Source organism: Glandiceps talaboti, chromosome 19 (assembly GCF_964340395.1).
Source record: "Glandiceps talaboti chromosome 19, keGlaTala1.1, whole genome shotgun sequence".
Taxonomy (NCBI): domain Eukaryota; kingdom Metazoa; phylum Hemichordata; class Enteropneusta; family Spengelidae; genus Glandiceps; species Glandiceps talaboti.
Genome location: NC_135567.1, coordinates 6369899 through 6396556, shown reverse-complemented (window position 1 = coordinate 6396556; position 26658 = coordinate 6369899). Strand labels below are relative to the sequence as shown.

The 26658-nt window shown below is 34.6% G+C and overlaps 1 protein-coding gene across 1 annotated transcript in view; it reads left to right on the top strand.

The window, feature by feature from the left end:
• LOC144450382 (uncharacterized) overlaps positions 1–26658 on the top strand; it is a 318500-nt gene that overhangs the window by 75681 nt on the left and 216161 nt on the right. The window contains exon 6 of the mRNA XM_078140985.1: positions 7765–7863. Within this exon, the coding sequence (XP_077997111.1) occupies positions 7765–7863 (99 nt within the window). The remainder of the gene's footprint in view (positions 1–7764; positions 7864–26658) is intronic.

The following is a 26658-nucleotide window of genomic DNA, read 5'->3' as shown; positions in this document are numbered from 1 at the left end:
TGTATGTATGTATGTATGTAGTATGTATTGTAATGTGTGTATGTATGTATGTATGTATGTATGTATGTATGTATGTATGTATGTACGTACGTATGTTTATGTATGTATGTATGTATGTATGTATGTATGTATGTATGTATGTATGTATGTATGTATGTATGTATTGTAATGTGTATATGTATGTATGTATGTATGTATGTATGTATGTATGTATGTATGTACGTACGTATGTATGTATGTATGTATGTATGTACGTATGTATGTATGTATGTATGTATGTGTGTATGTATGTATGTATTGTAATGTGTGTATGTATGTATGTATGTATGTATGTATGTATGTATGTATGTATACGTATGTATGTATGTATGTATGTATGTATGTATGTATGTATGTATGTATGTATGCATGTATGTACACACACACACAGGTAGACATACATTGTACACACAGATATACCGGTACACACAGATAGACAGACAGACAGACAGACAGACACAAACACACTGTTCAACCTTATTTGGTACTCTAGTCACATACAAATGTATGTATGTATGTATGTATGTATTGTAATGTGTGTATGTATGTATGTATGTATGTATGTATGTATGTATGTATGTATGTATGTATGTATGTACGTACGTACGTACGTACGTACGTACGTATGTATGTATGTATGTATGTATGTATGTATGTATGTATGTATGTACCGGTATGTATGTATGTATGTATGTATGTATGTGTGTATGTATACGTATGTATGTATGTATGTATGTATGTATGTATGTATGTATGTATGTATGTATGTATGTATGTGTGTGTGTATGTATGTATGTATGTATGTATGTATGTATGTATGTATGTATGTATGTATGTATGTGTGTATGTATATGTATGTATGTATATATGTATGTATGTATGTATGTATGTATGTATGTATGTATGTATGCACACACACAGGTAGACATACATTGTACACACAGATATACCAGTACACACAGACAGACAGACAGACAGACAGACACAAACACACTGTTCAACCTTATTTAGTACACTAGTCACATACAAAATGTACCCATACTGTACTGTAATTTCAATAATTAATTGGTGATTTATTAAAACTTATTCAAGGCTATCAAATGCAATTATAGATAATCCTGTCTACAGTTTACATTTCAATAAATACGCAATGATTCAATTTGTAAAAATAATACATTCATTGGCTGGTTAGTTTTAATAATAATGAAAGTGTCTGATATAAACAAAGCATGTATAATGTTCCACCTAATGTATGATATTGAAAATGAAATATGTAATTTAACTTGGCGAAAATACAAAGTTATGAAAATCACACGTTCCAAATAATTGCAGTAGAGAATCAGATTAGCACATTTATTGTGTATTGTGTTTTCTAGCAAAGGTGCTGGTCCCATCAGTTGTTATACTACTCAAATTAAAGAGACGTTTTCATAATATAACGATTCTCGTGTTGGAAATTGTTGTCTGAGCTACTACCATCAGAATTGCAAGAAAATAGTAATTTTGGAAGTTCTTCATATATCACATGTAGACATTACAGCAGAGATTGTTGTCATAGTTAGTTTCTGAAAGAAGAGCACAGTCATGCATAAAGTCAGCTCCCTTACCAAACTGAAAGCTCAGACCCAAGCTGGCAAAGAGCTTTTTCAGAGCTTTTCAGCTCTGTGGCACACTACCAACAGCTCTATTGCACACATTCAAAAATGTGTTGAGCTGCTGAATGTCTGCAACAGACTTCTAGGGTTTATGTCTGTTAGGAAAAAAATTCTTAAGCTTACTGACAGCTGTCTGCATCTCACTGACAGCTGTCTGCAGTTCACCAACAGCTACTTGCAGTTTACTGGCAGCTGTCTTCAGCCACAGGAGTTAATTTCTAAATAATGTCTGTCAGGAGTGTATACACTTTGCTCTGTCATGGGCAAAACGACTAGCAGCAGACTTTTAGCAGCTTTCGTGGTAGTTTCCAGAATATTTTAAAGTTACCTGGACAGTGGCAATGTGGAAGGGCATACCAATCCAAGGGTTCTCTGTTAATATGCTTCTGTCATAATAAATATTGCTTGGAATTAAACTTGCCTAAATACTTATTCACTAAAACATACATCAAATGTATGCAGGTGAATGTAGGTAATATTTATAAGAATGCCTGCAACACCATCAAATGACCAATAACTACAGTACATTTACATGTTAAAATATATTTATTAAGTTTCATTGTTAAGTATAAACACCGGAATCTGTTCTTGTTAAAACGTAAACCAGCTGCATGAACAACAAAATCAATCCTTACAGAATACCTCTAATATAAAATGTACATGTATTGTTGTATGCATTTATTATTTGCATCGTTCACCCTCACAACTTACCGAGATTTAATGTAACTGTTTTCTCAAATTATTTGTAATATGTCACCTACATAACAAACATCCATTTTAAAATCATTTGCCAGATTTAGTATTCTGGGTTTGTGATAGCCATGCACGTATATTAGTGTGGAATTTGTTTACTATGCTTCAACTTGGGACTAGCAATTACTGGTTACATATGCAGAAACACGGCCCATTTTCAAGGGTACTACAGGAAATGTCCCCTGCAGTATATTTCTTGACTTGGGCCGGTCGTGTAGCGTATAGGCATTGAAAAGAGTGGTTCATTTTGGGCCGCATATGATCGGCCTCGCCAATATCTGAGTTTTCAGTTTCACTATAGTCAGTCATATTCAGGGTTGTCATACCCATCATCAACGCCGTCTGATAAATCTCGACAGTCGGATGTCAACAAGGGATTTTGACTCCCCTCTTCATTGTCAAATAACTCACAGTTGTCTTCATTTCCTCCGTTATGTTATAACATGAATAAATATGATGCTCGCCATCTCCTTCCTGTCGATCATCTCATTAGTCTACCAAACTCGCTTGAAACGGTATCGGTATTGTCTGTGTACGTGTTCGTGTGTTGTTGATGTCGAGGGACATCACCCGGAAGTGATGGGAGTCCATCGTTTGTCGGCCAATGATCGCAAAGTTGTCCTCAGAACTGGAATGGCCACTTTTCGCTTCCATCTCTCATAGATTGCCATTTTGCTTCAACTTTTGGAGATTACAAGTATACTGCTCTGTTTTGAGTCGATACGTAACGTGAACGTACGGTGTAAACAAACCCCTCGATCGTCGATCGCTGGCTAAGGTTATATCCACAATATGGCGTCACAGGCTCTTTCAAAGCTCGTGGAAAAACTGCTAGGAACAAACATTTTGTTTATGGCTAATAACAGCGCAAACATGGATAATATGAAAGAAACAAAATAATAAACAAAAATATATTTTTTCAAAATTGAATCAACGACTGCTGTAAAGTTTACAACGCATTGAAGTTTTGAAATTATTGTGAACGAGGCTATGACGTATCAGCCAATCAAATCAACGCGCGCAATCTCCCCAGTACTTCAAATGTGAAACGGAAGATGGCGGCCATGATTCACAAAGGCAAAGAAAATCGTTTTCGACAACTGATCATGAGAAGAGGTATACATCAAGACCTACTCATTTTGGTGATGAAGGTATGTTAATTTAACTGACGCTTTCAGAGCACATTATAGGCTCTGGTATTTTTTTTAAACGATAGAATCCTGGTCGTCTATGTGTAGACGTTATATCTTATTTATATTAGTACTTGTGGCCGTACGATCGGAGCCTTTTCAGACATAGACCTAGACCTCGGTCCACGGTTGCATACATAGACTTCTACAACTGTTTGAAACTTCCGAAAGTTGTTTTTAAAGTACATCTGATATACATGTAATATTCAAGTTGGAGTGTCCACTTTGTCGATTGAAAGTAGGAAAGAATGCACTGCTTGCCTGGTGCCGTGTGTAAACTGGAATTAGATTACACCCCTACACCCCCCCCCCCCATGATTTATCGTGTAAAAATTATTAGTTTCTCGTCGAAAGAGTTCCTATGTACCGCACTGAGTCTTGTCAGAAAACAGTGGCAAATTAATTTATTCAATTAAGATATGGAATGGAACAATGTTGGAGTGTTTTGGAGAAACCAGTGTGTCACAAATCATTTAGTAGTAGTACTAGTACACCCCATGGTCACAGCCACATTTACACAGTGCTCTGTCATGTACATGCAGAACACTTTTCACCAACTTGATGTATGTCATTGAGGTCTGTCCGTATGTATGTATGTATGTATGTATGTATGTATGTATGTATGTGTGTGTATATATATACGTACATGTATGCATGTATTTATTTAATAAGGGTATGGATTTTCATTTTAATCAAAGATTGTCATGTTTAAAATGCTTCATATTGATGTATTTGTGTATTCATTACGTTATAGTGCAAATTATAGAACACAACACCTATTTAGTTGTAAGGAGAGAGTAAGAATATGGAACTCTTGTTGAGGCATTGTGGTCATCAGACAAGCAATATTAATTATCCTTGTCTTATTCTAAGTAGAAATGTTAAGTGTTAAGTGAGACAATGTGGGAAGACTGCGAGTTCATTATTTTTTTATAAAGTTTTTATAAAGCTGTTCCTTAATTATGGCTGCTCTGATGTACTTTTGGGAAGTCTGATAAAATGTATTCACCTAGGGTGTACCACTGTTAACACACTACAAGAATATACATTTTGTAGATTCTATTTACCAGTTGATAATTTTTGTTTTGCCAAAATTAGTGTTACTTACATGCATGTTTTTATTTGTTGCATCTTAGAGTAGAAACTCAAGATGACTTTAGAAAAAGCAGTGTCAACATAAAAGTACAAAAAACAAAGTGGACAAAGAAAGCAAACTCCAGCAGGACAAAAAATGGAACACATGCAGCACAGCAAAGTAATAAAGCAAAGACTGACAAAGATAGAGAAATTGCTGAAGAGAAGCAAGCCAAACGCCTAGCAAAGTTGTATGGCAACTTTAAAAAGGATGAAGGAACAGGCCTACTTTCAAAGGTACTAGTAACTTTTTTAATCTGTTAGTGTATAAAAACAAAACAGAGCAATATAATTGCCCAAGAGGAGCAAATAGTAAAAAGACACAAGACAGTTGGCATTTCTATAGGGACAAACAATAGATTCTTTGTTTGTAGCATGTAACTGTTTATTAGAAACAAAAGATAAAATGAACTGTGTACCTCTCCCTTCACATTCATAACAAACATTTCTTTTGTTAATTGATTGCTCTTGGTTCTTTCTTTGCAGTGACTTTCAGGAACCAATGGATATTGATTGATCTGATTCTGAACCTGATTCTGCCAAACTGATGATGTAAACTGCCAAAGTGATGATGTAAACTGCCGAAGTGATGATGCTAATGATGAACACAATGGCTTTAGCTTATATAATGACTGAAAGTGAAATAATGTCCGACTCTGAAACTCCAGCAACTGTTGAAAGCCAAACTCAAATTGCCAGAGCTCTTTCACATGTATGATGTAGGTAATTCTTTAGATTTGATTTGAAGAACCCCATCATTAAGGGACATGTATTTTTTGTCTTCTAATCAATGGATGAATACAGGTACTATTGTTAAACTCAGGTATGTTGGTACTGTCATTTCACTACAGACATGTCTCAAGCCTTTTAGTTATTTTGGAAAAAAGCAATAAAGTTGCTTCTTGTTTTCATTTAATTCTTCTTCTGCATGATTTACTGGTTGCAAAAGTATGTGCCCGTGTGTGTAGTATGTACATACATACATATATGTGTATCCCCTAAAACATGTAAGTGAACAAACTTTGTGAGTTTGTGAAACTGACATTTTTTAAATATGTTTCAGTGGGAACAAGCATTCAAATCAAATATGGTCAGTCCTGATATACATTTGTATGTCAAATATATTTCCCCAACGTGTATAAGCATGTTTTAAGTGTCAAAATTAATATGGTTTAAAACATGTTTAAAACTAGTTTCAAATGAGTTGACTAAGGACTTCTGACAAGTTTAAAACATGAATGAAACACTCAAAACTGATCAGACTTGTTTTGAATTAGTATAGAACACTTTTTAAACTAGTGGATTTTTAGTAAGGAATTCCCCTTTTGCAGTGTGCCAATGATACCTGTCAGAAGTCTGCTTATAGTCTTTCAGCAGTTTGTCACAATGCTGTCAGAAGGCTGTTGTTAGTCTGTCAGGTCTGTTAGTGGTCTTTCAGATGTCTGACGATAGTCTTACATAAGTCTGTTATAAAGCAGTTGAATGTCTGTCAGGTATTTACCTGAGCTGTTGAGAGCTGTTCTCTGCAGCTCAAATCTAATTATGTATGCACAAAAATCAGCCTTCCGGCAGCTAACTGTCAGAAGTCTTTTTGAGAGCTGCTGCAGCTCAAAAACAGCTGTCTCATTTCGGTAAGAGAAGGTATCTTGGCATTTTTATACATTCTGTTATACAGTGTTTTTTCTTACAATCACTAGTTTTCCAAGACAGTAATATTCTTCCAGACGTTTACAAAAGAGGTCTGAATTCTGAATTCTTCTTCCATCATACAATTTTTGTAACATTTGGCAAAATACCATTTTCAGTAATGGGCATTGTAGTTATATTCTGACAAGAGCACTTTATTCTCATGATTGAGCTGTCAAATAACATGTTATTTATCAGAACTAAGGAATTTTTTTTTTTAATGTAGCAAAACATTTTGAATTTTCTGATTTATGCACATTTATATTTATGTTTATAGTTCTTTTCTTGGTCATTATCAAAAAACAGCTAACTGAAAACAAACATTTTTTGCTCTTAATTCACTATGATTTTTTTGCAAATTAAGCTAGTTCCTATGAAACACTCATTCCAATTTGATGTCTTTAAGTAAGATATTTCTCTGTAACATGGAATAACTAGAGTTGGCAGTGCTATAGGCATGGTTAAATGTGTGTGTGTGTGTGTGTGTGTGTATGTAAATAATACTTACGTCTAAAATTTATATTATGATATTTGGTATGCTTAAAATATCATTGTACACGTCATGCTTGTAGTGTTCCATCTGCCTTTAAAATGATTTGACCATCAGTATTTTTTGTATCATTAATTCTACACACTCATTGTAATGTACATGTACCAGAAGGTTAATGGTTGAATACAAGAATCTGTATGACACGTACTTGGTTTTGATGACAGAGGTTGCACCACAGAACAGTCTGAACTTTAGAAGGGTGTGGTGAAAACCAAATAAAACAACAACAACAACAACAACAACAACAAAACATCCCTATCGCAAATGTTTTAACAGATACATTATTATACCCAAACGTTTTTTCTGGTTCCAAACAATGTGATGTCATGTATATGACAGAATCTATTTTTTTAGAAGAACACTTCACTGTAACAATATGCGTTAAGAACCACACAGAACATGGTACCGTGATTGACACATTTGACCATTTTGAACACAGTATGGCAAGGAATATTATTGAGGTGCATGTCTAGGAATGTTTGTGATTTTACCAAAAATATCATTAATTCTTATAATGACTTCTGACAGGTATTTTATCAAAATAAATACTTTTACAGTACACATTACATGTAATAAATACAAATAACGTCAAATTTTAAATACATAGTTTTTTTCTATGTGAACATTAACCAATCTATATATATAATAATAATAAGACTTGGGGAAACATTTCAAGTAAATTTACACTTATAATTGATATAATACATTGCAATATTATAACAGGAGGATTAATACATAATGTGTCTTTTAATTATAGGACAAGAGGACAAGTCTACATTATGGAGCTGAGAAAGGGCATTTGGATATCTGTAAATTGCTGCTGAAAGCTGGGGCCCAAGTAAATGCTGCTGATAGAGTAAGTTGATATTAGATGAACTAATATCTTATTTATCTACTCTGTGACATATACACACATCCCAATGTGACGTCAATTGATTTTTTCAGAGAATATTTTTACGGTAATTTAACTTGATCAGGTAAGTACCGGCATATTTTCATAAAAAAATCAGCTCCCCATACAAAAAGATTTTATAGATATTTTGTAGACAACTATAGAAATTCTACAGAGTTATATTTTGACATGTTTTTGTAACGGACTAGAGATGTGATTAGCCTAGGGGATTACCCTTGTTTATTCAAAATTAATGTAATTTCTGCAATCCTGCCAAATATTTCACACTCTGTCAGTATGATAAGGTTCAATGTGTGGTTCAACACAAAATCTTACTATGCTACAAATTTATCATCTAGGATGTCAACATTTATACTAGAATTACTACATTTCAACATCTACAATGTAGTGAACCAAAATGTTATCAACATTGCTACATTTTTTTTGCATAGGTTACCAATGTCTTAGATTGTCAACATACATGGAGTAACAATATATACTTAGTTGGTGATGATCTGCTTAAATACTGGTATCTCATAGAAAGAAATGTACCACAAGTAGTAATGTTGGTAGGATTTTAGCTGTGACTGACAGTGACATGTTGCAATATGAATAATATTTTTGTCAAGACAGAATGCTTTGTTTCAGGACAACTGGATTCTATTGTATATAGTTTTAAAAATTGAAAGTCATTTAAATAAACATTATGGTGCTAAAGAACACTCATTAGATCTTTTAGCACAACTGAACTGATAAGGTTCAATAGTGCTATAGGCATCACTATTTAAGTGTCTGTCTGTCTGTCTGTCTGTCTGTCTGTCTGTGTGTGTGTCTGTCTGTGTGTGTGTTTGTGTGTTTGTATGTGTAAACAACTTAAAGTCAAAAACTGCTGAACTGATTGCCATGATATTTGGTTTTTCCATTACCTTGGGCGTCTAGTTGGGAAATTGTTTAAGACAAAATGATCTTATTACCGCTGTGATTTGGGTAAAAAATGTGATTTTTGGTGAAAAAACTTAAACTCAAAAAGTGCTAGGCAGATAGGTCTAAAATTTGGTGGGAACATTCTTAAAGGTGGTTAGATTATTTATAAGAATTTTTCACATGGTGATTCCATCAATAATATTATGCAAATTAGGGCTAAAAATGTGTCTTTTTTCTACCAGATTAAGCTTAAATTTCATGGGAATGTAGGGATCTGCATGTGTAGAAATCTCAAGCACCGAAACTACTTGGTGAATTGGGTTGAAACATGTTGGGGATGTTTCTGGAGGTGTTATTCTGCAGTTATTGTTGATAACATTTTTTAAACATTTGGCCCTAGCAACCATAACCACACCCTTACCAACAGTGAAATAACGATGCATATTACAAAGATAACAACAGGGATGGTAGGTAAACAAATGCAGATTTAAAAAATGTATGAAAATATGCCTAGCAACCAGACCACGCCCATAGAAACGGCTAAATACAGTTGTGCTGCAATGCCATTGCTGCTATTTTGACACCCCAGTAAACATCTATGTGTACATATATGTATAAGTGTGCACATAATAAAATACAATTACAGTATTTGATGGTCCAGATTATCAGCACCCCCAACGTTATTATACTACGTACATACCCAAAAATTAACAAGTGCAATCTCATTTGATAAGTTATTCAACAGATTTATATGTATATATTGTTGATTGTTTTGATTAGAAAAAATAGAGCTAGTGTAGTTTTAATGTCAATAATCAGGAATTATATGGAGATTTGTTTGTGATCTGATGTTCATAATGATTGCTGAAAAACACTTTGTACATGACATAACTAATCCTGTATGGATGAGAAATGGGTATTTTGTTAGTATTTGTTTTAAAAAAATGTACCATCTTTTTAGCAAATCTTTTTTTAGCACAACTGAGCTTCTTAGGTTCAGTTAACTAAGTGCTACATGCATGGCAAAGTGTGTGTGTGAGTGTGTGGGTGTGTTTGTGTGAGTGTGTTACTGGGCAGATTGGTGTCAATTTTTGATGGAAACATGCGTAGTGTTGTTTAAACTAAGAATTGTTCATAACATGATGAGCTAGCTCATCAGTGATGTGAAAATTAGGTCTAAAATGTGTATTTTTTGGTAAAAAATCTTAAATTCCAAAACGGCTGAGCATATTGGGCTGAAATTGATTGGAACATTCTTCAGTGTGTTTATATTAAGAATTGGTCAAAACATGATGATCTCATCAATGATGTGAAAATTAGGTCTAAAAATGTCAATTTTGGTGAAAACATACAAATGTATCCTGAAACTGAAATTGCAAGGTGAATGGGTTGAAACTTAGTGGGGATGTTTCTGGAAATGTTATTCTTCAGTTATGGTTGAAAACATTATGAGAAAATTTACCCTAGCAACCATGACCATGCCCTTTGAAACAGTGAAATGATGCATACTACAAAGATAACAACAGGGATTGGTAGGTAAGTGAATGCAGATTCAAAAATATGTATGCAGATATATCTAGCAAAAAGACCATGCCCGGCCCATAGCAACAACTAAATAATGGTTTATATTGGAAAGATGAAAAGTGGGAAGGGCAGGGAAGTTAATAAAGGTTCCAAAAATGTATGCAAATATGCCTAGCAACAAGACCACCCCCATAGCAGCTAAATACAGTTGTGCTACAACACCATTGGCGGTATTTTCTAAAAAATGTAAAATACACAGACCAAGTCTATTTTTGCAGAACACTGAAAAAATTGTAAACAGAGTAATTGTAGTACATTGTACATACAGGAAAGTGAATTGTAAACAGTCAACACAGCTAATCACAAGCAATCAAGCTTTTCATGCATGGTGACATTTTAATAAATTGTAAAGTACAGATTTATGAACAGACTAGAGATGTGATTAGCCTAGGGGATTACCTGTGTAAAGTCAAAGTTAATCTACAACTATATTCAAGCTATATGAAAAGACCTAAAAGAAAGATCCCATATTACAATTTATTGTATTTTCACTTTAAAAATGTCAAGAAAATCTGTATTGTGTAATCAACTATAGTAACAATGCAAGATGACAATAATTATTGTATTATGTCATAGAAGGCATGTGTCCGTATTAAAACTATACTAGAATATTTAGGGTTTTATTAACTACTTTCAGGTGAATAAAATATTTGACAAACTCAGCCTGTGCCCCCTATCAAGTTGCTCAGACATTGTTCAGTGTTTGTCTTTGCTATGGACTCATGGGAGTCAACAGATACACATAGCTGAAACATGAATATGTATTCACTTAGTTTTATGTGAGGTAATGAACACCTAGGTATGTTTGTGATATGAAATCATGAAATAACTCAAGAACCAAAGTTTATAAAAAATATCTTACTTTATATCTGTGTTGTGGGGTTTTGCTTAAAATATCTATGAATATGTGTCAACTGATAAATATGTATACATGAAGAATATAGCACACCATTTCAATTAAATATTGACATAATTAACTGAAATAAAGTACAATCTATATTCTAATACATTACAATTAGTCACTCCATTGTAATTCTATTTGTGTGGTTCCTACTACGCTCAATGTTAGAATAGGTGGGATAGGTAGATTTGTTGTTTGTTTTTTTCATGTGTGAGTGTGAGTGTCTAGTTCAGGTTTAGGGTTGGTAGTAAAACGCTAGGTGGGGGTCAGGTAACCGGAACCAAACAAATGATTCTTTCAGGTCTCATTACGGGTGATGGTTGGCTACCAGTATTTACACATCAGTCAAAATTATACATTGATAGTTGTGATTAGTATGCTATATAGTATATAATTCATGTCTGTATATTTGTGATTGTTGATAAATAACTTGTTGTTATGTATGTATGTATGTATGTATGTATGTATGTATATATGTATGTATGTATGTATGTATGTATGTATGTTTGCACATACATACTTACATAAGTATGTATATTGAGTAACAATATATACTTAGTTGGTGATGATATGCTAAAATAATGGTATTTTACAGAAAGAAATGTACCACATATAGTAATGTTGGTAGGATTTTTGTTGTGAGTGATAGTAAGATGTAGCAATATGAATAAGATTTATATCAAGCCAGAATGCTGTTTCAGGATAACTAGATTCTATTGTATATAGTTTTAAAAAGCAAATCTTATTAAAATGAACATTAGGGATGAAACAAGTTAAATTAGGAAGCCTTCAGTAATTAATAAGGGGAGGGTTGGGGGAATTAGGAGGGGTGGGGTATCTTTTTAGCACAACTGAATTACAATGTAGGTTCAGTAGTGCTATAGGCATCGAGCGGTGTCTGCCCATCTGTCTGTCTGTCTGTCTGTGTATGTGTGTGGATTACTTAAACTCAAGAACTGCCAACCCGATTGCCTTGGTATTTGGTGGACACATTACTTGTGGGGTCTAGTTGGGAAATTGTTCAAATGAAAGTAATTGCATTACAGGTGTGTGATTTGGGTAACAAAATGTGATTTTTGGTTAAAAAAAACTCAAACTTAGAAACTCCTGGGCAGATTGGTGCGAAATTTGGTGGGAACATTCTTAAGGGGTGTGTAAAATCAGATTTGTTCATGACATGATGATTAGGGCTAAACATGTGTCTTTTTGGTCAAAAATCAATAATTCCAAAACTGCTGAGTAGATTGGGCTGAAATTTATTGGGAATGCATCTAGGGATGTATAGATGAAGAATTATTAAGGATACAATGATGTCATGAGTGATATGCACATTAGGTGTGAAAATCTTGGGATGCAGTTATTATTTTTGTTTGTCAACATCATTACAGGGATACGCTGTCTTAAATGTAGTGTAATCTAGACATCGAGATCACACTCTGTCGGAAACAAAACTTTCACCAATTGTATCTGTTGTGAGTTGTGTTGTGCTGTGTTGTGTTGTGCTGTGCTGTGCTGTGTTGTGTTGTGTTGTGTTGTGTTGTGTTGTGCTGTGCTGTGCTGTGCTGTGCTGTGTTGTGCTGTGCTGTGCTGTGTTGTGTTGTGTTGTGTTGTGTTGTGCTGTGTTGTGCTGTGCTGTGCTGTGCTGTGCTGTGTTGTGTTGTGTTGTGTTGTGTTGTGCTGTGCTGTGCTGTGCTGTGCTGTGCTGTGCTGTGTTGTGTTGTGTTGTGTTGTGTTGTTCCAAAGTTGTGTTCTTCATTTTGTTTTAAGTCTTTCAACCAAAATGTTGGTGAAATTATCAAACACCTAGATTCTCCATCGCAATTAATACACATTGGTAACGCTGACACCACTGGTTTCCCATTCTTCTTTAGACATCCTATATGTGCCAATCTCTTCCTAGAATGTTATGTCTTCTTCTGAATTCAAAACTCTTTCAAACTTCTTCACCAAATTAACTGCAATAAAGAGAATGTTTGATTAAAATTAAGAAAATCTTATAAAGTGCCAAAGAACATTCATTATATTATAATTTTTTATCATTAGCTGAGATATATTTGTCAAAATTAATTTATACACTTATAGTGGATTATATATTATTCTTGTGAAACTAATCCTTGCAAACAAATCTAAAATCAATTTAATGTTGTTCAGCCTATTATATAGTACACAAAATAAATGATGATATATTACTGTCATCTCTTTCTTATAAAACTGTGTAAGAATATGACAGGGTCACAGATATTGATTCTTTTCAAAACTCTTTCTGGTTATTTAACAAGGAAGTGTTTTGCTCTTCTGACAAAAGTTGTATTCAGTACTTGTAACTTTTTTTCCAATAGTTTTGTTATTGTTGTCTACAGAGATGTTATGATAGATAGTCTTGTCAGTTATCATGTCTAATTAAAACATAGCGTAAGTGAAATCATGTTAGATTACATCACAAAATATCTGAAGAATGTAAACATATTTAAGTTGTATTCAACATTTGATATTGGCTTGTGTAACTGTTAACTGACGAACAATTGACTTTGGTGTAGTTGTGATGCTTGAGTCTTTAAAATGTTGAAAAAAAAGAAGAAGGTTCATTTGGCAGTTTTTGGAGTGTTTGGATAATTACATTTGTATGTCAATATACAAACCCATTTACACTAAATAGATGGTAAAGCTCAGGGAAGGAGGTGCTGTCCCTTTTAGATTTGAAATGATAATGTAATTATGTTAAAATGGGATTTGTCAGTTCATCATATTGGTTCATGTTATAGTCTCTCAACAAATACATGGTCTATTACACCTTTGTGAGATTTCACTAGTTATGAGCATGGTAGTTAAGGTAATATTATCATTGAGGTATAAGGGGAGATAACTGAATGGTATAAATGATTCATTTCTGTATTGCAACAAACTCTGTAATATTGTTTTAACAAGACATGTAATCCTTGCATTGAATTCCATTCAAATCAAAACTATCACAAATGACTTATTAAAATATATATTCAATAAGATTGCACATGTATATCGAGATGACATCTGTAAAGACAAATTTGTTTGGAGTTTACCATTCTAGAATGGTAGGTGATACTTCCATGGTAAAACTTGTTTTAATTGTGGATAGCTATAAATAAATAACACAAACACAGATTGTTAGAGCATAATTATAACGACTGTTGTATTCTTATAAGACTGATAACATGTTGGGAAGAGAGAGAGCGAGCAAGTTACATCCTCATTAAGATATATATTATTGGTAACTTAAGAGAATCAATATGCATGTGTTTAGGGTTTCTTAGCATTTCTGCTATAGTGCGATTGAAAGATGTGATTTCAGGCGGTGTATTTAAAATGAAAAATATGGTTTTATCACTTAGTATTTATATGCAATCAGATTCCAGAGTTCTACACAAATTGTTGCCGATTTCGAGAATTGTCATGTCCTTGGCATTTTTAGGGGAATAAGTCCACAACCTCCAATTTTCAATATTATAGTAATATTTAGTATTTATGCAATAAGATTCTGGAGTTCTACTCATAAGTAATTTCTATTAACTGCCTTACTTAAAAATCAAATCCCATGTTTATCGCACTTTGTTGTTTGTATTTGTCTTTATTGTCATCACAATTTCAGTCTAATGTCCGAAATAAAATGTGTATGTGTATATAACAGTGACTGTGTTTGAGTTAAGTCATTTTTAACATAAGTACACCACCCGAAATCACTTTATAAGCACGCTTTTGGTAATAATACAATAAAAAGTGATAAAATCAAAGCATGCCCTATTTGGTCAAAGTCAACATTTTTTGAACATCTGCAGTCTATTTATCCGTTATACAATAAAAGTGATAAAAACCATATTTTAAGTGTAATCCCAAAATCTGGATTTTTTTAATCTCTATTCATAGGCAATGACAGTTTACCGGGGGGGGGGATAGGTCCGGGGCATTTGTCCTATGGGGGCATTTGTCTGGGGGCATTTGTCCTAGAACTGTGTAGAACACAATATAGCACATAGTTGAGTATTCTTAAGTTGCATAGTCTTTCCAGTAGGATGGTGGTTATATTACATGGCCACTTCTGGATTTCATTGGTGACTTGGGTGATGTAGCAACTATTGGTTTAGGTGATAATGACGTTGCTTCCTTGACATCAGGTCGGTTGGACCATTCAGAATTACTCCTTGTAGACAGTGGTGGTTTGATGATATTGGGAGTATGAGATGTCATGTTTGTTTCTCCCAAGTCTTTAGAATCTGCTGGTTCCATTATTTTCTTGAAGTGTGCTCTGCTACGTCGATAAGTTGTGTTGGATGACTCAACTTCTTAAGATCTTTCATCCAAACGCTGTGTGACAATGGCTTTTGGCCATTTCTTTTTTCCTAGAATGAACGGTTTCATTCTAACCACATCACCTTCTTCTAACACTGGGAGATCATCTAAGTTTCTGTCATAGTATACTGCTTGTGTTCTAGTCCTATGGTTCATTAGGTGTTGTGCTTGATTTGAGCTTCTTTGTTGCGTTGATACAGTAGTGTGAGGTGAATGTTACTGTTGGATTTCTTACACTTCCTCAGGAGTTGTTTGGCTATCTTGACAGCTGCTTCAACTTTACCATTTGCCTTGCTATTGTATGGGCTGATAGTAAGATATTCAAAGTCCCATACTTTTGAGAATGTTGCAAACTCAGTAGAGATGTATTGTGGTCCATTGTCGGAAACTAACTCTTCTGGGATTCCATATCGGGCAAAGGGCTGTTTTGTTTTCCTTATAACTGTTGAAGATTTGGTGTCTGGAAGTTTATCCAGTTCATAAAAGTTGCTATAATATAGTAATCAACAGTTACCAAGTAGTCTCGATTATCATAGGTAAACAAATCGGATGCTACCTTTTGCCATGGTCTGTGTGGTTCATCATTGTTTCCTTGCACTGGCTGGATTCATTTGTTCAGCAAGTTTCACATGATGTGATATATTTCGTTATATCAGCATTGCTCATTGTTTTAAAATACATTATACATTGTCATATAACCGCAAAATGTGCATATGAGCCACATATGCAAAGATTGACCTGTATCACATACATGCTGAAACCAGTCATTGGCTTCATAATATCTTGCTTCATGAGAATGTCCATTGAGCAGAAAATAGTGAAGAATATTTTATTTTCACTGGAATTACCGTTAAAAACGGTAATAAACAGTACTCAACATGTTTTAGAATTTCACAGGTAATATGTGTGTCAAGTGCAGTTTCTTGTTCTACTCCTTAAAACATGTTGATACCCTGTATTTGGCTTGTCAACACAGCCTGTGTATGTGTAAAGTGCACTGTTATTGTTGATAATTTTGGTTCAGACTAAAATTCACTTTTCAAAAATAATAATGCAGTGTGTACATATACAGACTGTGTTTACAAGCATTTACACAGGAGTGTTTCAATGTGCCTTATGGAGTAGAACAAGAAACTAAAAACTGTAGTTGATACACAGAACAAAACATACTGAAAAAATCATCAAAAGTTACAGCTACTGTCCCTTTAATCTGTCCACATAATTACCATCCATCCATCTATCAGTGAATTTGTCATTTTGAGATGGGGGAGGGTCACATTTTAGAACTTGGGATTGGGGGGAGGGTCACATTTTACAGCTCAGACATACCCTAAATCCCCCCTCCCTCATAATTACTGAAGGCTCCCTTATAAAGTATGCAAATGGAGTATTTATACAGAGTCATGTATATATATCAGAGAGAGATCAGAGAGACAGACAGACAGACAGACAGACAGACAGACAGACTGACTGACAGAGACAGAGATCTTTACCACTCTGGTCATTGTTGTGTCCAGATGATGGTAGAAGATCAAGAGCGAATAAGGATGGAAGTAAAATGAGAAGTGTTGATGGGATATGTGTTGGACATTTCTACCAGAGGCTTCTAAAACATGACAGCAACATTTTGTGATGTTGTGATTGTAGGAAGGGATGTCGTGGACAATGCACAGTCATGCATGCATGTCTGAAAGCAGGTCTCCAATATATTGTCCATTGTGTTTGTGGTGGTGACTGTTCTTAAGCATATCTGTCTTGTGATACATGTCTAGTACAATAGTAATAAATCACATAAACAGTTCCCCTGAGATCATTTAATACTCCATTATATACCAATAGAAGTGAAAAATGCATCACTGCAATCATTTAAATATAAATGTGTTACTAGATGGAAAATTGTTCAAATGAAAATGATTGCATCAGAGATGTGCATTTTAAGTGAAAAAATGTGATTTTTAGTCCAAAGACTTAAACTCCAAAACTACTGGGCAGCTTGGCCTGAAATTTGGTGGGAACGTTATGTAGTGGGTGTAAATTTAGATTTGTTCATGACATGATGATCCCATCAGTGATATGCAAATTAAGGTTAGTCAAAAGTCTATAATTCCAAAAGTACTTCGGTTGATTTCGCTGAAATAGGATGTTTCTGGGGATGTACAGATCAGGTGATATTAATTACAATCATGATGATCTCTTTAGAAATGTGGAAATTAGGGCTAAAAAAACTTGTTTTTTTAGTTGAAATGCCAGTCAGGCAAAAAGAGTATACATAGATTATTGTTTTATTGATCCAATTAAACTATTAAAATTTTGTATGGGTTACTTAACACAATGTAACAATTGTGTGTGAATGGTACTAGAATTAATCTCTCCATGATGTTGCTTGGAATTCGAAACCGTGCCTACCTAACTTGAACACTGAACTACATTTTGGTTCAATGTAAAATGCCTGTCTGTCTGTCTGTCTGTCTGTCTGTCTGTTTGTATGTCTGTCTTGTAGATGATGCAGTGATTTTGGTATTGAACTTTACCTCTCAAACTACTAGAGATGAAATTTGGTTATGATTCTGAAAGTGTTACTGTTAATCTGCAAATTGTGAATGTATCATACTTAATATGTCATTGGCCCTAGCAACCATGACCACACCCTAAGCAACAGTCAAATGATAGGTTCCTTGACAATTATAACAAGGATGAGTAGGCAAGTGAATATACATTATTGTAGAATATGTAAATGCCCTTAGCAACAAGACCACGCCCATAGGAATGAGTAAACAATGACATATAATGCCAAAATAACACTGGTGATGGGAAGGTAAATGAGCATTGCGAAATTGTATGCCGAGAAACAAGATAGTGCCCATAGTAACATTTAAATGATGGTGTATATAGCAGGTATAACATTAACACCATGGATGGGAAGGCATGGGAATAAATCTTCAAAGAATGTAAGTCTAGCAAGAAGACCATGTTAATCATTACAGATAATTAAACTGTATCATCAACAGTTATGCTATGTACAACGTCATTGGCACTTTATAAAAATGGTTAGACCTAATTTGCATATCGCTAATGGGATCAGCATGTTGTGAATGCAGCTTCATCTACACCTCTCCAGAGGCAGCCCCATGAAATTCCTGCCCAATCTGCTAGGTATTTTAGAATGATAGATTTTAGACAAAAAACTCGTAATTTCAGGTGCAGCAAATGAGTCATTTTTAGTCCCCGCCGGACGAAGTTCAGGACGGGGACTTATGGATTGATTTTTTTCAAACTTGATACAAGGGCAACATTCTATGGCATACATATGCACGTCAATTTGTTTTATGATATGATCCAATATGGCCGCCTAGCAGTCATTTTGTTTGCAAATTTTCCCTGTCTAAAGCCATAACTCAGACATGCTTTAACAGATCTCATTCAAAGTTAGCATTAGGACAGTGTTCTATGAAATACATGTGCATATTCATTGTTGTCATGATACGATCCAATATGGCTGCCTAGCAGCCATTATGTTTGTGAATTTTCCATGTCCAAAGCCATAAATCAGACATGCTTGGACAGTTCTCATTCAAAGTTGGTATTAGGACAATGTTTTATGACATACATGTGCATATCCATATTCATCGTGTCATGATCCAATATGGCTGCTTAGCAGCCATTTTGTTTGCGAATGTTCCATGTCCAAAGCCATAACTCAGATATGCTTGAACAGATCTCATTCAAAGTTGGTATTAGCACAGTGTTCTATGACATACATGTGCATATACATTGTTGTCGTGATACGATCCAATATGGCCACCTAGCAGCCATTTTATTTGCAAATTGTCCATGTCCAAAGCCATAACTCAGACAGGCTCTAACAGATCTCATTCAAAGTTAGTATTAGGACTGTGTTCTATGACATACATGTGCATATCCATTTTCGTTGTGATACGATCCAATATGGCTGCCTGGCAGCCATTTTATTTGCAAATTTTCCATGTCCAAAGCCATAACTCAGACATGCTTGAACAGCCCCCCCCCCCCCCCATACCCGACCCATCCTTTATTGTTGAATGGTTTATTCCATCAGGTCATCTTGAAGAGTAGGCATGTCCCATGTCCAACGAGGAGACACAACATGAGTTGGCATGTTCCATGTCCAACGAGCAGACATGACATATCTAAGTCTGTTTGATTTAGGTTCACAAGTGTTGTTGCATGATCAGAGTAGTGATATCAAGAAAATGACAACATAAAGTGCCAGTTCCTTAAAACACAATCATAGTGAGGACTATGTCATTCTCAATGACTTGTTCTGAAATTATTTCAGAAAGTTAAAACATAGCTAATAAACACTTTTTACGTTTGATTCAAGATTGGAGAGGAAAGTGAAAGCTGTTTGTATCAGCCCTCCCCACTACGATATTACACAACCTGTCCTCCCAATACGCCTTCTTGAAGTTTCCCATTGGTATTCTAATAGCTAGTATATTTATTCGAGATGAAATATGTTTACTTTGTTGTTAAATGCACTGTTCAAAAGGCGACGCGAGTACGATTGGGCTAAAATATGCCGTCCTTGGCCCGGGGATGCCGTCAAACGTCACCACGGTATCGTAATGCTTCTTGTCGGCAAATAATAAAAAATCAGATAAATAAAAGTCAATGAGTGTGAAACACGCGACATTACAAGTGTTTATATATATCTAGTCTAGCCGTTTTTGATTTATTTTGCCATAATATGGGGAGATCATATTTTAGCATTTATACCAACAGACACTGCCAATTAGTCAGAAAGTGTGAGTAAATATCGGTAAATGTTGGTTAATAAGACATGTAGAGTGTAGTTTTTGTTTACTGATGTCTGTTACAACCACTAGCAATGTATTTTTTCACAATGCTGTTGAGTTTTGTTCACCTAGTGACTACGCTCGCCATAGGCTACGTGCTATCCATGTCTCTTTATGACGTCATAAAATCCCGTGGTCTAGGTGGGACCGGAAATACCCGAAAACTCTCGAAGTAAATCCGAAGGGAAGTGACTGAAAAAGGGTCATTTTAAGGTGTTTGCAGACGCTTTTGAAAAGTTTTAAAACCAGAATGCATTTCACAAACATGTCGTCTAGCAAATTAGCGATAGTGAATGTGAGCATTTTGAATCACCTTTAATTTCTACCATGAATATCCAAATTATCACACAGAAATCCACAACAAAATAAAAAAAAATTGACTAATCAGAAAGATTAATGATTTCTCACACAAAATCTGTCTGAAATATCTGTAATGAGAAAAAAACTATGAAAACAACATCCTTATAGACTATAATCTATATCACAAATACTATCTAGAAGCAACAGGAGAAACATTGTCAATAATCCTTTAACAGTATGTAAAACCTCAAAATGCGATATGACCACCCTTTATCTAAAAACATATGTATCAGTGAGTTACCAGTCCACTAAGACAAATGTACAGACACTTGCATCATATCTATAGTGCTTTGAGACATTTAGATATATAGCATTTTTGTTTTTTGCATAATTCTGTATCTCGACTTTAGTCCTGGTTACAAACTTTTGTTGGTAAGTATCGGGAATGAAATATACACTGAGCTTGAATATACACTGAGCTTGAATATACACTGAGCTTGAATATACTCTGAGCTTGAATATACTCTGAGCTTGAATATACACTGAGCTTGAATATACTCTGAGCTTGAATATACTCTGAGCTTGAATATACACTGAGCTTGAATATACACTGAGCTTGAATATACACTGAGCTTGAATATACTCTGAGCTTGAATATACTCTGAGCTTGAATATACACTGAGCTTGAATATACACTGAGCTTGAATATACACTAAGCTTGAATATATACTGAGCTTGAATATACACTGAGCTTGAATATACACTGAGTTTGAATATACACTGAGCTTGAATATACTCTGAGCTTGAATATACACTGAGCTTGAATATACTCTGAGCTTGAATATACTCTGAGCTTGAATATACTCTGAGCTTGAATATACTCTGAGCTTGAATATACTCTGAGCTTGAATATACTCTGAGCTTGAATATACTCTGAGCTTGAATATACTCTGAGCTTGAATATACACTGAGCTTGAATATACACTGAGCTTGAATATACACTGAGCTTGAATATACTCTGAGCTTGAATATACTCTGAGCTTGAATATACACTGAGCTTGAATATACTCTGAGCTTGAATATACACTGAGCTTGAATATACACTGAGCTTGAATATACACTGAGCTTGAATATACTCTGAGCTTGAATATACTCTGAGCTTGAATATACACTGAGCTTGAATATACACTGAGCTTGAATATACACTGAGCTTGAATATACACTGAGCTTGAATATACTCTGAGCTTGAATATACACTGAGCTTGAATATACACTGAGCTTGAATATACACTGAGCTTGAATATACACTGAGCTTGAATATACTCTGAGCTTGAATATACTCTGAGCTTGAATATACACTGAGCTTGAATATACACTGAGCTTGAATATACTCTGAGCTTGAATATACTCTGAGCTTGAATATACTCTGAGCTTGAATATACACTGAGCTTGAATATACACTGAGCTTGAATATACTCTGAGCTTGAATATACTCTGAGCTTGAATATACACTGAGCTTGAATATACACTGAGCTTGAATATACTCTGAGCTTGAATATACACTGAGCTTGAATATACACTGAGCTTGAATATACACTGAGCTTGAATATACACTGAGCTTGAATATACACTGAGCTTGAATATACTCTGAGCTTGAATATACACTGAGCTTGAATATACACTGAGCTTGAATATACACTGAGCTTGAATATACACTGAGCTTGAATATACACTGAGCTTGAATATACTCTGAGCTTGAATATACACTGAGCTTGAATATACACTGAGCTTGAATATACACTGAGCTTGAATATACTCTGAGCTTGAATATACACTGAGCTTGAATATACTCTGAGCTTGAATATACTCTGAGCTTGAATATACACTGAGCTTGAATATACTCTGAGCTTGAATATACACTGAGCTTGAATATACTCTGAGCTTGAATATACTCTGAGCTTGAATATACACTGAGCTTGAATATACACTGAGCTTGAATATACACTGAGCTTGAATATACTCTGAGCTTGAATATACTCTGAGCTTGAATATACACTGAGCTTGAATATACACTGAGCTTGAATATACACTAAGCTTGAATATATACTGAGCTTGAATATACACTGAGTTTGAATATACACTGAGCTTGAATATACTCTGAGCTTGAATATACACTGAGCTTGAATATACTCTGAGCTTGAATATACTCTGAGCTTGAATATACTCTGAGCTTGAATATACTCTGAGCTTGAATATACTCTGAGCTTGAATATACTCTGAGCTTGAATATACTCTGAGCTTGAATATACACTGAGCTTGAATATACACTGAGCTTGAATATACACTGAGCTTGAATATACTCTGAGCTTGAATATACTCTGAGCTTGAATATACACTGAGCTTGAATATACTCTGAGCTTGAATATACACTGAGCTTGAATATACACTGAGCTTGAATATACACTGAGCTTGAATATACTCTGAGCTTGAATATACTCTGAGCTTGAATATACACTGAGCTTGAATATACACTGAGCTTGAATATACACTGAGCTTGAATATACACTGAGCTTGAATATACTCTGAGCTTGAATATACACTGAGCTTGAATATACACTGAGCTTGAATATACACTGAGCTTGAATATACACTGAGCTTGAATATACTCTGAGCTTGAATATACTCTGAGCTTGAATATACATTGAGCTTGAATATACACTGAGCTTGAATATACTCTGAGCTTGAATATACTCTGAGCTTGAATATACTCTGAGCTTGAATATACACTGAGCTTGAAAATACACTGAGCTTGAATATACTCTGAGCTTGAATATACTCTGAGCTTGAATATACACTGAGCTTGAATATACACTGAGCTTGAATATACTCTGAGCTTGAATATACATTGAGCTTGAATATACACTGAGCTTGAATATACACTGAGCTTGAATATACACTGAGCTTGAATATACACTGAGCTTGAATATACTCTGAGCTTGAATATACACTGAGCTTGAATATACACTGAGCTTGAATATACACTGAGCTTGAATATACACTGAGCTTGAATATACACTGAGCTTGAATATACTCTGAACTTGAATATACACTGAGCTTGAATATACACTGAGCTTGAATATACACTGAGCTTGAATATACTCTGAGCTTGAATATACACTGAGCTTGAATATACACTGAGCTTGAATATACACTGAGCTTGAATATACACTGAGCTTGAATATACTCTGAGCTTGAATATACACTGAGCTTGAATATACTCTGAGCTTGAATATACACTGAGCTTGAATATACACTCAGCTTGAATATACTCTGAGCTTGAATATACACTGAGCTTGAATATACACTCAGCTTGAATATACTCTGAGCTTGAATATACTCTGAGCTTGAATATACTCTGAGCTTGAATATACTCTGAGCTTGAATATACACTGAGTTTGAATATACACTGAGCTTGAATATACACTGAGCTTGAATATACTCTGAGCTTGAATATACTCTGAGCTTGAATATACACTGAGCTTGAATATACACTGAGCTTGAATATACTCTGAGCTTGAATATACACTGAGCTTGAATATACACTGAGCTTGAATATACACTGAGCTTGAATATACACTGAGCTTGAATATACTCTGAGCTTGAATATACACTGAGCTTGAATATACACTGAGCTTGAATATACACTGAGCTTGAATATACTCTGAGCTTGAATATACACTGAGCTTGAATATACACTGAGCTTGAATATATACTGAGCTTGAATATACACTGAGCTTGAATATACTCTGAGCTTGAATATACTCTGAGCTTGAATATACACTGAGCTTGAATATACACTGAGCTTGAATATACACTGAGCTTGAATATACACTGAGCTTGAATATACACTGAGCTTGAATATACACTGAGCTTGAATATACTCTGAGCTTGAATATACTCTGAGCTTGAATATACTCTGAGCTTGAATATACACTGAGCTTGAATATACTCTGAACTTGAATATACACTGAGCTTGAATCCAATTTGGGATCTTGACTGTAATCTTCATAAAGAATAAAGTTAAGTCAAATTAGTTAATCTTAAGTTAAAAAAAATGTTTACTAGTTTGCTAACCAATCCTATATCATCCTAATTTACCAATCAAATGAAGGTCAATATCAAATTCGAGGCAATATGTAATGAATGTTGAACGTTTTTGTGTGTTAGATGTCAATAAAGTTTGAGTAGCTGTCTTAGTTTAGTACTTGGTTGTAAGGTGCCAGTTCCCTTATCCCATAGTAAGTTAACCCTAAATATACCTTTGCTACAATATTTATGACAGACTATATAATTTGCAATCTGATTTGCGGCCTTACAGGTCAAGTCTGCAGTAGTTTATAGCAAAAAACTAATGTGGGTGTTTCGATAAAAGTGGAAAATTGAGGTGACCTTGTAATTAGACTATGACCTTGACCTTGGATCGAAAAGATCAGGTGATAAGTGAGTTGCCCGTCCTCTAAAACTAATATATAGACACTTGCATCATATCTGTGGCACTTCGTGACCCTGTGATATTCAGTAATTTTACATTTTGGTGATCCCGATACCAGTTGTCTTGGTAACAGAAGTTTATAATAAAAACAACTCCGCATATGCCTTTGCTTTATTTTTCTAAAAAAAACTATATAATTCGCTATTTTCTGAGCGATTTTCATCTGTAAATTTCATGTCTGATGTTAGCAATAGAAAAGATTCCGACAGTGTTTTAATAATTGCAAAAAATTAAGATGACCTTGATTTTTTTGACAATGACCTTGACCTTGGATCGAAATAATCATGTAATCAGTGAATTGGTTGTCCCCAAAACATTATATACAAACATTTACATCATATCAATAGCACTTTCACATTTAGTATATTAACACCTTTGGTGTAGTTGGGGATATTGACAGCAGTTGTCTTGGTAACAGTTTTGTTGCTAGGGTATAAAGCAACTTCATATATACTTTTTCATGTTTTTTGGAAAGAATGTATGTTTGGCTATATTCTGACTGACTTACAGCTTTACCAGTCATATCTGATAGAAGTATAGTGAGTTTGCACAAGAGAATCCAGAGGGGCAACATCAGTTTTCTGAAGGCCTATCTGTAGATGTTACACTATCCAAATATACTGCCAAAATTTGTACTTCAAGCTGGGCAATTTTTTTCCAAATTTTAGCCCTGATTATTGTATCCTCTCCATCAATATGGTCATTCCCTTATATAGGAAACAAAAAGTGTTATGAGAAATGCCCCCTAATAAATAGTGAGTATTCCCTAATTTGACTTCAATATTTGTATCAGTGCTTCAAGGAATAGCAGACAAAAAGAAAATGACTTTTACAGTAGTGTAAGGTCCATTTTATTGACAGTATTTCAGTTTCATTTTTCAAGAGTCCAGGTGCCCATCCCAGCAGCCCAGCCCATGAATCCAACCACAGAGCCTGGCTCATTGCTCTGTGCAGCCCTATGGTTCAGCCCAGGTTTTAGTATATGTATATAAACAGTTATTTAGTCTAAAATTGACTCTAATTACTGTCTAATCTTGTAACCATGGTAGCCAAAATATGTGTGAGCCATGCCATCCAATCATAATTTACCGACTTATAGTGTTGTCCATACAGATGTGTATTTGATATGTACATGTACATATAAGTTATAACATGGTACACAGTCATACTCAGTGGTATTTCTGTTTACTCTTTTTTGTGTGTCAAATTTCAGATTCACACATGACTTCATAAGTATGTATAATTAAATTATGTCTGAGATGTGTAGGGACATATTTTGGTCACAGCACACTGACTGAATAATATTTCTTAATTGTTTAGCCTACAGACACTTGAATCAAACT